Below are 13,481 nucleotides of genomic sequence, written 5' to 3' on the forward strand. Positions count from 1 at the left end.
AAATTCAAAATTTGTCCCAGTTCTGACTTCTACCATCTGTAAGTGCTGAGCCAGACTTTGAATTTAGGCCTTGATTCCGGCCTTAGTTTAGACAAATATTAAGCATGTGGTCTACGTTAGTGTGTCCTTAAGAATCAACAACTGAAATTGCATCAACTGTAGGCGGCTTAAGTATCATCTTAAAGCTAATCAAATACTCAAGTACTCTGTGGATGTGGGGTGTTAATAGACCAGCGTGCAAACCAGTTTAATGAGGTCTATTTGCAATACAGATGAAAAACAAGTATTGAGACAGCTTGACTTTCCAAGTTTTTAGCATCTTATGCTTGCTTATATCTTTCTTTAAAAATCAGGACATAGGCTTTTTCCGCAGTCTTTTTGTACATGTATCATACTCACAGCTAAAATCAGCCGATCTCTTTCAACTAAGTCAGCTAGTTTATTCAAGAGCCTTCCTCGTTCTGAAGCATCCATTGTACGCCAGGGTGACCCAAGTTCAAAGGCTTTCCTAGCTGCTTTAACAGCCTTGTCTACATCTGCCTGTGGGGAAAACAGAGAAACTTTTATAATCAGTAATTGATTCTGTCATCAGTCTTGTTGGTTGTTAAATGTGCAAGGTGTTTTGCAAGATAAATAAGAGACACCAACCCCAATCTAATCATAATTAGTACAGTAATTTTAGATACATGGGTTATTTTTTTTCAAAGACTTTTGTTATTATTTCAGTAATGTGAAGTTATACAAGAAACAGACGGGTTCTCAAAGCTTCTAAAATAAAAACTTATTAAGGAACCCTATTTTTAAAATTTAGATTTTCAAACCCTCTGCCTTTTAGTGTCTGTAATTGGGGACACACCCACCAATTACACTGCTGATGCAATTTAATCTCTTTTATGTACAAAGAGATGCCCAAAGCTGTAGGTTAAATATTTAAGTACTCAACATTATCTAAAAGTATCTGGTGGTTGATGAAGACCAGGTTAGAAAAATCTGTTCCTTAGAATGTTTCATAAAATGAAATGACCAGGTTTAAAATGCTAAGCCTAAATTCTGAAGTCTAAGCATTGTCTTTGCATTAAGCAAGCTAATTTGTCAGTCCATTAATGGTTTTTATAGCATAATTTATTATTTATCATTTGGCTTTCGCTATAGCAGGAAAATCTATAATGAATTATATAAAACTCTTTTCTGTGCAAGGGTGTTCCAGGATATAAAAAACCCAGTTAAAAATCTCTTGAGAAAAGGCTTTTAGTACTTGGAATTCTTCTATATTTCACAGTTCTTGTAAAAGTTTTCCCAGGAAAACAATGACATAAAAAGAAGGTTTATTCTATTTTTTTGTTAGAAATTAAAAACAAATTTCAAGAAAAAAAAGGAGGAATCTATACATGGCACATTTCCCTGAGCAATTTGCATGCATTGTTTAAAGGATTTCTTTCAAACTCTTTTTTGTAGTGCTGGTTGTTAGTCTCCTCTGGGGAAATCACTATCAAGGTTGACTAAGTCAGCAAAGTTGACTAAGTCAGCACCAAAGTCAATTGTTCTAAATCTGAACCAGATCTTGAATCTTTAACTGATGTTGGTAGCCAACAACTAATTTTTAAAAGCCTGGAGCGGGGTGGGTAAGTGTTTTGGAAAGCCCACTACAGACCTGCTAGGCAGGAGGCCCACTGAACTACCCGATGTTCTTTCCAGGAAGTTTGGGAAAAGATAGGAAGCATCTCTACAAATAGTACAGTCATTACTTATGGGCAATACTGACCAGTCACCTATATCAGGTAGGTGAAATCTACCAAATTAAAAAGAATTGGTTTTCTTCAGAATCTGTCACAATGTCGTCAAATACCTCATCACTTATCTGTGACCCAGAAAACTGCATTCGAAGGATATTTAATTCATTATATTTTTTTCTCACCTCTTTCTATCATAAATATTCTACAGCATTGCAATATGACTTGGGGGGTACGCCTTGGCCTTTACGGGAAAAGAACCAGGGGAAACCATAAGTTGTACTTGTGTGAATGATGTAAATTAAAACTAAATACAGTACCATGTGTTCTTTCTACTACAAGTGCAGAAATAATTAAAACCAAGAATAACTGTATAAAGTAATATATGACTGTGAATAAAAAGTAAGAAGAAAAAGATGTTCTTCAACTGTATGAAATTTAATTTGGGTACATAAATCTACACCATGAGTATAAAGACTAATAGCTCCTTTCAGAGCTAGTTTAGACTTTTTACAGGAGTACATTTACTTTACATCCCACTGACCATTTGTTGAGCTGCTTTATTATTACTAGGGGCCTTTAGGATTAGCGAATGTAGCTTAAAAGAGCCATCAAACTAAAAGGAAAACAGTTCCCACCCACGTATGTGTCTGTGCTTTGTAATCTCCACTTGTGTTTTTTTAAATACCACTGCAAGGCAGTGTACAGCCCTTTGTCAACCCTATTGTACACACAAATTAAATTCCTAAATTCTCTTGGCTCATTATCTAAAGACTAGGCTCTAGAATATTAGGTTCACAATGACTGTGTAATTTACTAGATTTGTACATTTCACTTGGCAATTTAGTTAATAGCAGTTGTCATTACACATTAGTTTGCAAAATTATTGGAGAGAAAGCAAACCTGTGTATCGAACAGTATTATCTTTTTATTTAATGAGATTGCTTGTAAGGAATGAAAGCTACAAAAATTCTGAGTGGTAAGTGAACAGTTGCAGGTCATGAGTAACTTAATTTGAGGATGATCAAATATCAGGCCAACCTGATTTGCAATGTAATTTGTTTTTTAAACATTGAACATAGAAGAGGTGGAAGAAGTAGCATTTTACATCAAAAGCATGTATGGTTCTAGTGGGACACGATTCAGAAGTTAAAAGCATGCTATGAAATTTTTTGGCTGAGGACAAAAAGAGCCTGAAATAATCTCGGTGACCCTGAGCACTATATACAGGTAACTGGGACTAAAGAAAAGCAAGAACAAGGTGTTTGAAAAACTCATGATTAGGTATATGAAATTATCAAAAGACAGATTCATGCAGACTTTCTCAGCCATCTTTGTCTAACAAAAAGTTTAAATTGTGTCTTCAGTACGGCCTTTTTAACAATGTGTGGTCACTATTGCTCATGTGCTAGACAGGTAGCATTTGAGTCAAAGTTTGTTAGGAGATTAATGGTGAAATTACAGAACAAAGTAACTAAGATTCAATGAGCACATGATGTTAAATGAACTGGGTTTCTATGTATTCTCAAAACAGCATTTAATTTCAGAGTCAATCTTCATACAGTAAATTAAAATATTCTGAAAGAGATTATGCTTATTATATTGGCAGTAAATTTTTGATGAACTTATAATAGATAAATGGCTTATAAGTTTATAGTAGTTCTCATGGATAAAAAGGTGCTTAACAGACATCTGTTAAATTTAAAACACACTTGTTATACAAATCATACTAGATGTGGGTATTTCTTGACTAAAATGAACATCAGATGTCATTTTGTGAGAAATGTGAGAAAATTTTCTCACTTTTGGATGTAAAAATCTGACTTTGAAGAGGAAAGTGTAGGAAATGAAATAAATATTTGCAAGAACCAAAACAGTAATTATAAAACCAATTTTATTTTCAGTTATACTCATTACTTTTTTTATACCTGTGAATTGGAAATAGAACATTCACTTCTCATACTTACTTTCTCAGAGTTTGTAAAAATTCTTTGGTCATCGGTTTTAAAACTGTTTAAGCAACGTGGTCTGTTCTATTTAAAAAACTATCCCCCCTACTTGATAACTTACATTTAAACTATATGGTAGCACTAGGCAAATCCTTTTCAGCAGAAGAATACATAATATAACAAAAATACAGAGCTGCTTATTTGAAGGCTTAGGTTTTCACTATATTTTTCATTACATGGCATCTATTTCTAATTTTCCACTAAGAAACCTCATAAATATAAAAAATAAATGGTTGTTTACAGGTGTTAACAAACTTTTTAGTCCTCTGCTTGAATTCATCAATTCAACATGCTGTAAGGAAATCAGTTTTGGTGGAATTAGTGTCTATTTTTAGGTTAAGTTTTAGCTGAGGGTTACCTTCAGCTTCAGAGTCTTTTTTAGGACTATGTTCCAATATATCTTTCACAAAACCAAATATTTGAAGGGGACAGTACTGAGAAGACATACTGATAGCTAAAAATGCTGATGGTAATGATCATCTTCGCAGAGTCTGTGTGGGGAAATATCAGTATTTATCCACTTCAGGTTATCTATAATGAAAAACCCTGTATAAGTGTGTAATGAACAGATTACATCACTGTGTAAGGAAGAGCTAGGAAAAAAATAACAAAAAACCCCAAATAAATTATTAGATATCACTGATCAAAGATAACAAAAAGGATCAATATTATTAACAAAAAATATTTCTTCAGAACTTTCGTCATATGAGCAAGATCCCGAGTAAAGTCGTTTTTCAACGTCTGTTTACAAACAATATTAAGGCTTAGTAAAAAAGCTAGAATTATGTTTGCAGAAGCAGGTATAGGGAATGAAGTAAGTACACCTCTGAGGTGGTGTTTTTCATCAACACAGATGGATGCTTGCCTTTCTGCTTTTAAGACGCAGAACTGAATTTAAAGCTAGGGTTAAGAGCAAGAAAGAAAACCCTACCTTGTCGCCTTCTTCAACCTCACAGATTTTCTCTTCATTAGCAGGGTTAAAGACTTCAAATTTTTTACCACTGACCGAATCATGCCACTCATTGTTTATAAATATCTGCAGAGGAAGAAATAGTGCAAAAAATATTATTCACATATATATAGCTGCTGTCTGTTATCTGTTTCAAGGAATAAATCTATCTTTCATAGCTGAGAGCTGCCTAATTGATACGTACCTGAATTAAAAATGGAATACCTCTTTCTACATTATTCTGAAGAGATGAGTAATCACATATGCACTTAACCAGGAACAGCGTTTTGAAACTAACTTCCTTTGGAGAGGCAAACTTTCTCTCTCTACATGATATTTTCACTTTGATTCATATAATAAAAAGATACTGTTACAAAGGCGTCCTTCCTCTCTCAAACTCAAGTCTGTGATGCACAAGGGAGTTACAGCCCTAAATGAGCTACCTGAAACTACCTGGGTTTCCTGTGCTCCCAGGGTTGGTAATAATGGAGGGTCTTTCTCTTACCTAGATGGGGTCGAGGGCCTAGATGAAAATATATAGGAAACGGTGGCACTTCTGATCATAGTATTCAAAGCTAGTTCCTGTTCCTACTTTGGAAAGACTATTTGCAGGCTCTCAATCTGAACATTTTCACATCACAATGCTGTTATTTCCCAGGGGTTATATTATGGGTGCCAGAAGGGGGGTTGTGCCATATTACTGCAATCCTGCACTTAACATGTGAATATAATCATACAAACATACAGCAAATGTGAGTCCTGACAATGTATATGCCCTCATTGCTCGGCAGGATTACAGCTGATGGTCATGTATCTCCCCTCCCTATCTGAAAGTTTCTCTGCAAAACACCAAGAATTCAAACCTCTCTGGTTTTTGTCTTCAGCACATGCTGCAATTCCTGTTTTTGAATGGTGAAACTACTGGCGTAGTATGACTTCAGGCTTTGGTGAGATGATCCTTGGGTAACTATTTTAGCTGTCATTGCTTTATAATCAGTATCTTCTGCTTAAGGTGATCCTAACCATTTGATCTTATTCATTATTTATTCAGTAATTTCTGTCAGTACCCTGATTACCTCCAATTTAACGGTCACAGCTATCAAATCTTTTGTCACCCTGACATTGGTGACACTTCCCTGACTCCCATTCAGCCTTTAGGCATAAAATGCAAACATACTCCTGTCATTCTGACTATTACTGCCAATGTCTGACTATTATTGTTTGAACTGCAAGGAGTATTACAAATTAATATTACTTGTGTCCATTTTGATAGTTCTTCATACTTCTTTCCAACTGTGAGGATCTCTGTTATGTCTCTACATTGATTTCCCTTAGCAGACACCACCACTCTTGATTTTCTATCCTCCCAGACATCGTCTAACCCCTTTTATTGATCTGTTGCCTTTGTGTGGAACATCCATATACCAGGAAAACCAGGCCAGCATGCATTGCTCATTTAACTGTTTTATCCTGACTTTTACCTGACAAGGACAGGAAAAAGTCTAACATTAAAACCAAGAAAACAAGCTAAAATTGTGCTTTCCTCAATCTTGCTAGAATATCCTGTCTTATTATTTAATATCTTTCTATTTTAATTTTTTCATAGAGTGCCAAACATATAGCTAACAATTGAGAAGCACAAAAGAACAACAATTGCACAGCAGCTGGCCTACACCAAAGTTAATCATAACAGCTTACCCAGCAGCAATGAAATTGATACCCAAAATTCATCTAATAATTGTTAGGAGCTGTGTCCTTATTCAAAGATTAAACTCTCATACTGGCTGAAAACACATTTTGTATTGAATTTACTTTGCATGACTGGAACAAATACCGTCAACTCTTGATTGCAACATTGCTGGTGCACTTAGAACAAGACCTAAACAAAACAACATGGGCATTATTGTTTCCCATATTGAATTTTTATGATCTGTAACCTTTTCTGGAATAATTACCCCAGAAATTCAAATCTAGGCCCTTTGGTATGGGAATAAGTAATTGGCAAAGGTACTGTTACAGCTGAAGGAATAATTAAATGTTTGAAATCCTTATAAAGTCTAAATGACATCAGCGCCATACAAGAATACTTTCTCCAAAGACAGCACAAAATTCCCACCATGTCTTCTTTACTTTTACTATTAATTTTGTTGTCTGTTTGGTATGGCACTTTCCTTCCTTTCAAGCTCAGGTGTCCTAATTTTAGTTGTGCTATATATCCCTTAAACCTAGTCCAAAGAAGGTTTCAGGAGTGAGCAGTCCTACATCTCTCTAGGTTGTTGGTTACTGAATATTAATAAAGCTGTTGATGAAATCTGTAGAAAGTAGTCTTCTTTTCCATTAAAACAAACAAGCAAACAAACAAAGAAACAAACCACTGCAATTTTTCCTGAAAAATCAATATTTTTCAATTGTGTAGGGAAAATATGGCACCATACACACTATTCTGAAAAGGTAAATGTTGTCTTTTAAAAGATGTACTTTATACGATTATTAAAACAACTATAATATATTTGAATTTTCTCTTCTGTCATATTAAAGATGATACAAAATGAATTGATTCAGCAATTGCTGAGTGACAGAGAATAAAACAATCTACTAAAAATATGCTCTACTGTAGTCGTAATTACTGAGAAGTTATAAGATATTACATAGCTGTGAAAATTTAGAGGACAAGCAGAGTGAAGGCTAAGGACCTCTGGGTGAAATTTGAGGTACTTATATCTGTTCACAAATGCAAAATAGAACCTGGCCCTTACCTGTAGGTGCACAAGATCTATGCCACCCTAGAGCCTGCCATCTCTGAGCCACTGCTGGTAAAATTGTCAAAGTCGGTTAACTTTTTATTTCTGACTGCATAGGTTAGCCTTGAAACAGAAAGAAAAACCCCATTGGAAATATCTGATACATGGTACAGATGTTGAAAAGAGGAGGCTATGTTGCAACCAAGTGTTGGTTGTTCTTTAAAGTGGACATGATAATGTATACAGTCCAATGTTAACAGTACCTGTCATCCTCTCTCTAACCATCTCTGTGATCTTTGGGTTTGGGTCAGTGCTGAAACGAGGTTGCCACCCTAAGCCGCCCTCCCAATGCCTGAGCCCACCTTCCTGATGCTGATGGGCTCGTGCCCTCCCTTCTTGCTCTCTCCCAATGCTGCTTCATTGCTGGCACACATGGCAGACCACACATTGGAGACGATAGCAGGCTCTGACTGACTGTACCAGCTCTTTTGTACTGAAACCGTGCCTATCTTTAAGGTCATGGCATCTTGCCCCACCTTTAGTCACTGGAGCTTAGCTGTGAGACCAACTAGCAGACAGGATGTGATTCCTGTTTGCTCTCGACTAGGATAAAGGAACCACTGTTGCTGTTCAGAGTGGCAGGAACATTTAAATTGGAAACCAGAAAATACTTCGGGGCAGGCAAATCAAAGCAAATGATGGTTGACTTGGCAGGACAAAGTCAAGACACCAAAACTGCAGGATAAATGCTTTTTGTCACACAGACCTGGGATTTAAACCCTACTACCACAACCACATAAGTTATGAAAACGTGACAGCTTTCAGGGAACAGATTTTTTGCATAGTATTGAAATTGCTTACACTGACTATCTGATAAATAAATATCAGATCAATAATAATAAATATCAAGATCAATAATAATATTATCTCTAAATGGACATGGTAACAACTTGCTATTAATATTTTCCTGTATGTTTCAGCTTGTTTCTATATGGTTTCTATATGGCGGGCATCATATATAGAGTGTCATTGCTGCCTCCTACCATCAGGACTGATGAGCAAACTCCTGATTTAACAAAAGCTGTCAGGGAAATAAATATGTATGTCCCTGGAAATTTCAGATATGTGATGAAGTTGATTGTAGGAATATCCACACAAAATTCTGACTGTTGTGAAAGGGCAAAGACAGCAGTTAAATGGTTAATGTGAAAAAAGCCATCTTTAGCAACTAGCTACATTGCCAAGAAAAGAGACAAAGTAAAAGGTAAATATTAACATAACACTGCTATGATGTTGCAGTATGCCAAATTCATATCTGTCTGTGAAAGGAATAATAGCAAAACATACCATTTTTGGAAGTTGTAAAAGTATTTGTTTAAATACTACATTTATTGCACCAACCAATGTCACCCATAATATTAGCTTAGAATATCTTTCTTATTAATGTTTCTAATACCATTCCCATTTAAAACATAACTTCATTATATTAAATATATACACAACATTATATCAAACTATCCAGATGTCTTTTATAAGCCAGATAGCAGTCTTGCATATGCAGGTATGAAAGACAGGAAAGAGAAGGAAAAAGTCAAAACTCTCCATGCAAGCAGTGTTACATATACTGCAGGCAGCTGCACTCATAAACATGCATGCAACCATGCTCACTTAATGCTGTGGAGCACATGCTGCAAACAAACAGGATGTTGATCTCTAAATCCAGGCAACATTGAAGTACCAGCCAAGAGCAGCCTCTGGCAACTCCCTTGTCCTGATGAAAAAAAAACATTTGGGATCATCTTGCAATAGGCTACAGTGTTTTGTCGGTCAGTCAGAACTCCACTGGCAGCTTAGACCTTAGCAAAAGACCTACCCTTCCATGGCATGTGCTGTGCAGGGGGTTGTCTGTGATGACTGACTATGGCCCATGAGGTTTAAGGCTGCAAATTTATTTTGCAAGGATTTAGAAATCTTGTTGCAGACATTTCGTAACCATTATTTCACTGGTTAGGAGAGAGAATGTTTTTTATTTCAACAGCCCAAAGAATTAATGACTTTCAAACTTCTTTGCACTAGACCTGGAAATACACTTTTCTTGTAGATGAGACTGTATGCTACTAAAGCTTAGTATCTAAAATAGAGCCCAGGTAACAGTCTATTGCAGTCAAAAACCTTCTGACTGGTTTTATTTCCCAGTGTCAGAGTGCGATAAAATCTTGATTCTCTAAAATGATTTATGTCAGTTCAGATAACCTGATACCTTTCACCATTTGGGATTGAAGTTACCTGCAAGACTTCAGTATTTCTGTCACTTAGACAGTTGATTTGGTCACTCAAATGACCTGAGCAGAGAACAGGGAGACAAGATCTTTGCCTTTCTTTGTCATCCCAGTGGTTTTTTCCCCTTCAGTCCTTGAATATTTTGGAAAGACTGTCTGTTCATTTTATAAAATATCTGCTAGATGGGAAGTGCCATATTTGTGTCTGTGCTGCATGAGGAAAGAAAGTATTTGACTCTGGACAACTTTGTCTCAGATGGAGCACACCATAGCCCTGCTGAAATAGATTTTAGGGCCTCTACATTAGGTGTCATCACCTTATGAAACATAACTTCTTGCTGCATCTTCCTTAGAATAAGGATCCCCTTTTTGTGGGTTCAGTATTGTGCGAAGACTGTACAGGGTTTCAGGCCTCAGTGCTTCTGTAGAAGTGACTTAAAAGTGCAGTTTAGAGAAGAAAATACTTCATTTCTGATGTTGCAAAGATCCTATACATGATCCCATACCCAGTATCTGTCTATAAATGTATTCTTCATCAGGGAAAAATTTTTATGTAATTCACTATTATTGTTATAAACTATAATCCATACTACAGAGATGTAGCCAAGAAAAGCAATAGAACTATCTAAACTGTGGACTATCCCAAACTTAGCTATTAAGGGTAGCTTTATAAATATGGAATGAAATGTCTAAGCTATCTTCTCTTTAGATACCAGAAACTCTTCCAAACATATAGTACAAGAAAAAGCATAAACTCTTCCCACCATAAATCTGCCCCTAGATAGCCTGCAACTCTTGCTGTGATAAAGCTTTTCTTGACAATGCTCTTCAAATGAGCCCAGCTGCCTATTTTACAGAGCTAAAAGTGATCACCAAATTTCAACAGCTGCTCAGCTGACTGCTCACAAGCTTTCTAGTGCAGACAGTAAACCAGGGAATGACACCACCAGTGTTTTTTTAGAGGCCAAGAACAGTGAAGAGGCACCGGGGCTGTGGCTGGGTTCCCGCATGCTGGAGGCAATTCAGCATCACTCAGGTGAGGTGATGCACAGTGCTAAAAAATTGTTCCCCTCTATTCACATCTGCTCTTACAGATTATGAGAGTCATTCAGATACTCTTCAGTTTGATGATGGCAGTGAATCTTACAGTTACAGCTAAACCTGAAAGTGATTTGTGGCCCAAGAGGAGGTTCATTTCAAGTGCTATCAGTTTTGATTTACTAATTTCGAAATATGTCATGGAGTCTTACTTTATTCTTTAAGCAATACAGCTAAAATACATGAAATTATTTAAGGAACCACTAAAGATTGAAATTGTAAGCTTTAAACAAATATATTGATATAGAATACCTGCTGTGAAATTTCTTTTGCTCAGGTGGCCAAGAAGGCCAACGGCATCCTGGCCTGTATCAGAACTAGTGTGGCCAGCAGGAGCAGGGAGGTGATCGTGCCCCTGTACTTGGCACTGGTGAGGCCGCACCTTGAATCCTGTGTTCCGTTTTGGGCCCCTCACTAGAAGAAGGACATGGAGGTGCTGGAGCGTGTCCAGAGGAGGGCAACGAAGCTGGTGAAGGGCCATGCATTTGCTATGTGACACTCTCCTTAACTGTGCCCTATAGACATTTCAGCCATGCTGGCTGTCTTGTGGTTGCTTTTTGTATTAATGGAATAGATTTTTACTAACTAAATATTAGGGTAGAAATGTTCACTGGAATTTATGTCTTGCATATTCAGTTACAGCAAATTTGTGAGCTGGCATTTTGCTCATATTAGTTTTTTTCCTTTGGAAAAATAAAAAAGTCAAACAAATAACATTGTAGTTTCTGGAACACCACTGTGACCTAGGTACTAAAGTACCTTCTCTGAATTAAGCTTTTTTTTTTTTTTTTTGAGACAGGAAGAGCAGTAGAGAGCTATCACTCTCTAGGCAGAACTACATGGTTTTCGTAGCCTGTTAAATATTTACAAAGTAAAGTCCTGTGTGATTCAGTCAAGAAAGACATGCATTGAAATCTGGTTAGGTTTTTTCAGTGAAAAAATAGGATAGAATGGAATTTGAAAGGACTAATCTAGATAACCGCTAAACACCTTGCTTTTGGAAAAGAAAATAAGCAGTGGTTCTAGAAAATAAAATTTATTTCCAGTGCAGTGGTAATGAGAAAAAAAATTGAACAGTAACCGAGGAGTGTCCAAAGACAAGAGATCCTTTCTGATCAATTGTAGTACCTGAACGTTTCAGAAGGCAGAGTTTCAATATTTTCTGCCAACAGTTTGTTCAAAGTTCTTGCAGATATCTGCCTACTATGATATAAAACAGGCAAATGGTCTTTTCAAGCTCGGAACACAAGTCTGGATTCAGACCTTCTTTATCTGTGTATTTCTAACTGCATATGGAAAGAATTTGCTATTACAAAAAGTTTATGATAATATTGAGTAATTAGCGATGGTAGACTATCTGTTTTATTGATAGCTACTCGTTTAAGCTGAAAAACAGATTCCCTATCTCTAAGAAAAATATATGAATGGAATGAATTTTATTTTAGTTTCATTTTCATACATCCCTTTCCACATAAGCTTATTTGGTATAATTATTTAAATCTGATTGTAATACAATGCAATACGCTAACATTTTAATTTGTTCTTGCTGTTCTGAAAAATAATATAATAATAGAAACTTTTCCTTCTTTGCTCCATTTATACTTTCTGAGAAAATTATCACTGCAGAAAGTTTGTTTCAGGAGAAAAACAACATCCACTCCAAGTGACATATGAAATGGTTCTATCACACTTGCACACTTCCTGAAATACTTACGTTAAAAGGATCACTGAATATTAATTGCTAATATGTATAATATTAGAAACAAGTCAGAATAAACATTTTAAGCACTGATTTACAGTTGCTTCCATGGTTCATAGAAGATTAAAATGAGTACATCCTATTGTCTGAACTGAATGCATAAGAAAAATTAAGAACCACAAATGCTACTAACCTTGGTGTACTTAATTTTCAGATCTTTGAGTGGTTCTGGCAGCGCTGGCAAAACTGGAGCAGGATTGCTGTCTGAACCTTGCTTCTTCATATTTTCAGTTGAGGAGTTTGAGGACGCTCCTGAAACACAGGTGAAATGAGGTATAAGGGAAGCACAGTGATTTTTGTCCTTACTGAGCTCTTAGCTTTATTTGTGCTTTTTTATCTGTACCAGCTATGGTATATTTGCATACAGGAATATGATTGGATGAAAGAATTCATTGCAAAGAGAAAATGACACTACTTATTTTTAAGACCAAATGCAATACTTTCACTAAGCTGAGACCTCGATGAAGCAAACGCTGCTGAAAAAATCTGCTTAGCCAGACACTACAAACTTCTTACTGGGGATTACAGTTTAAGGCCTCCTTGTCTTACCTGTAAAATTTTTTTCTCTCAGCAGGCAGCTCCCCTGATTTTAAGTGAAGTTCTTCATGTACTTGAAGGCAGCTCTGAAGGTAAAGACAGACTTAGCTCTGGAAACAAACAACCTTCTCACTGAAGAGTTGGTGAGAATAATTCCCAAAGCTGGAAAACATTCACTAAAAAACAAGCCACCTTAGGTTACGCTTTAATATGTTCAGAGTACATTATAATTCCTGTAATTAATACCTGCTTTGTAGATCACAGAGATAAGGGATGACTATGGTGATACAAAATCCTTCACATATTTTTCAAGAAATGTGAAGGTAGGACAAAATTGATTGATCCAGAAAAAATACTCTGTGGGTAGAACCAAGCAAAA

The 13,481-nt window shown here is 36.2% G+C and overlaps 1 protein-coding gene across 1 annotated transcript in view; it reads right to left on the reverse strand.

Annotated features, from left to right (window-relative positions):
• ALDH1A1 (aldehyde dehydrogenase 1 family member A1) overlaps nt 1-12,803 on the reverse strand; it is a 34,692-nt gene extending 21,889 nt beyond the window's left edge. The window contains exons 1-3 of the mRNA XM_075138134.1: nt 12,699-12,803; nt 4,671-4,775; nt 400-540 (exon numbers count right to left, since the gene is read on the reverse strand). Of these exons, the coding sequence (XP_074994235.1) occupies nt 400-540; nt 4,671-4,775; nt 12,699-12,788 (336 nt within the window). The 5' untranslated portion in view covers nt 12,789-12,803. The remainder of the gene's footprint in view (nt 1-399; nt 541-4,670; nt 4,776-12,698) is intronic.
• Between the last annotated feature and the right edge of the window lie 678 nt (nt 12,804-13,481).

This window comes from Calonectris borealis, chromosome Z, assembly GCF_964195595.1.
Source record: "Calonectris borealis chromosome Z, bCalBor7.hap1.2, whole genome shotgun sequence".
NCBI classification, from domain to species: domain Eukaryota; kingdom Metazoa; phylum Chordata; class Aves; order Procellariiformes; family Procellariidae; genus Calonectris; species Calonectris borealis.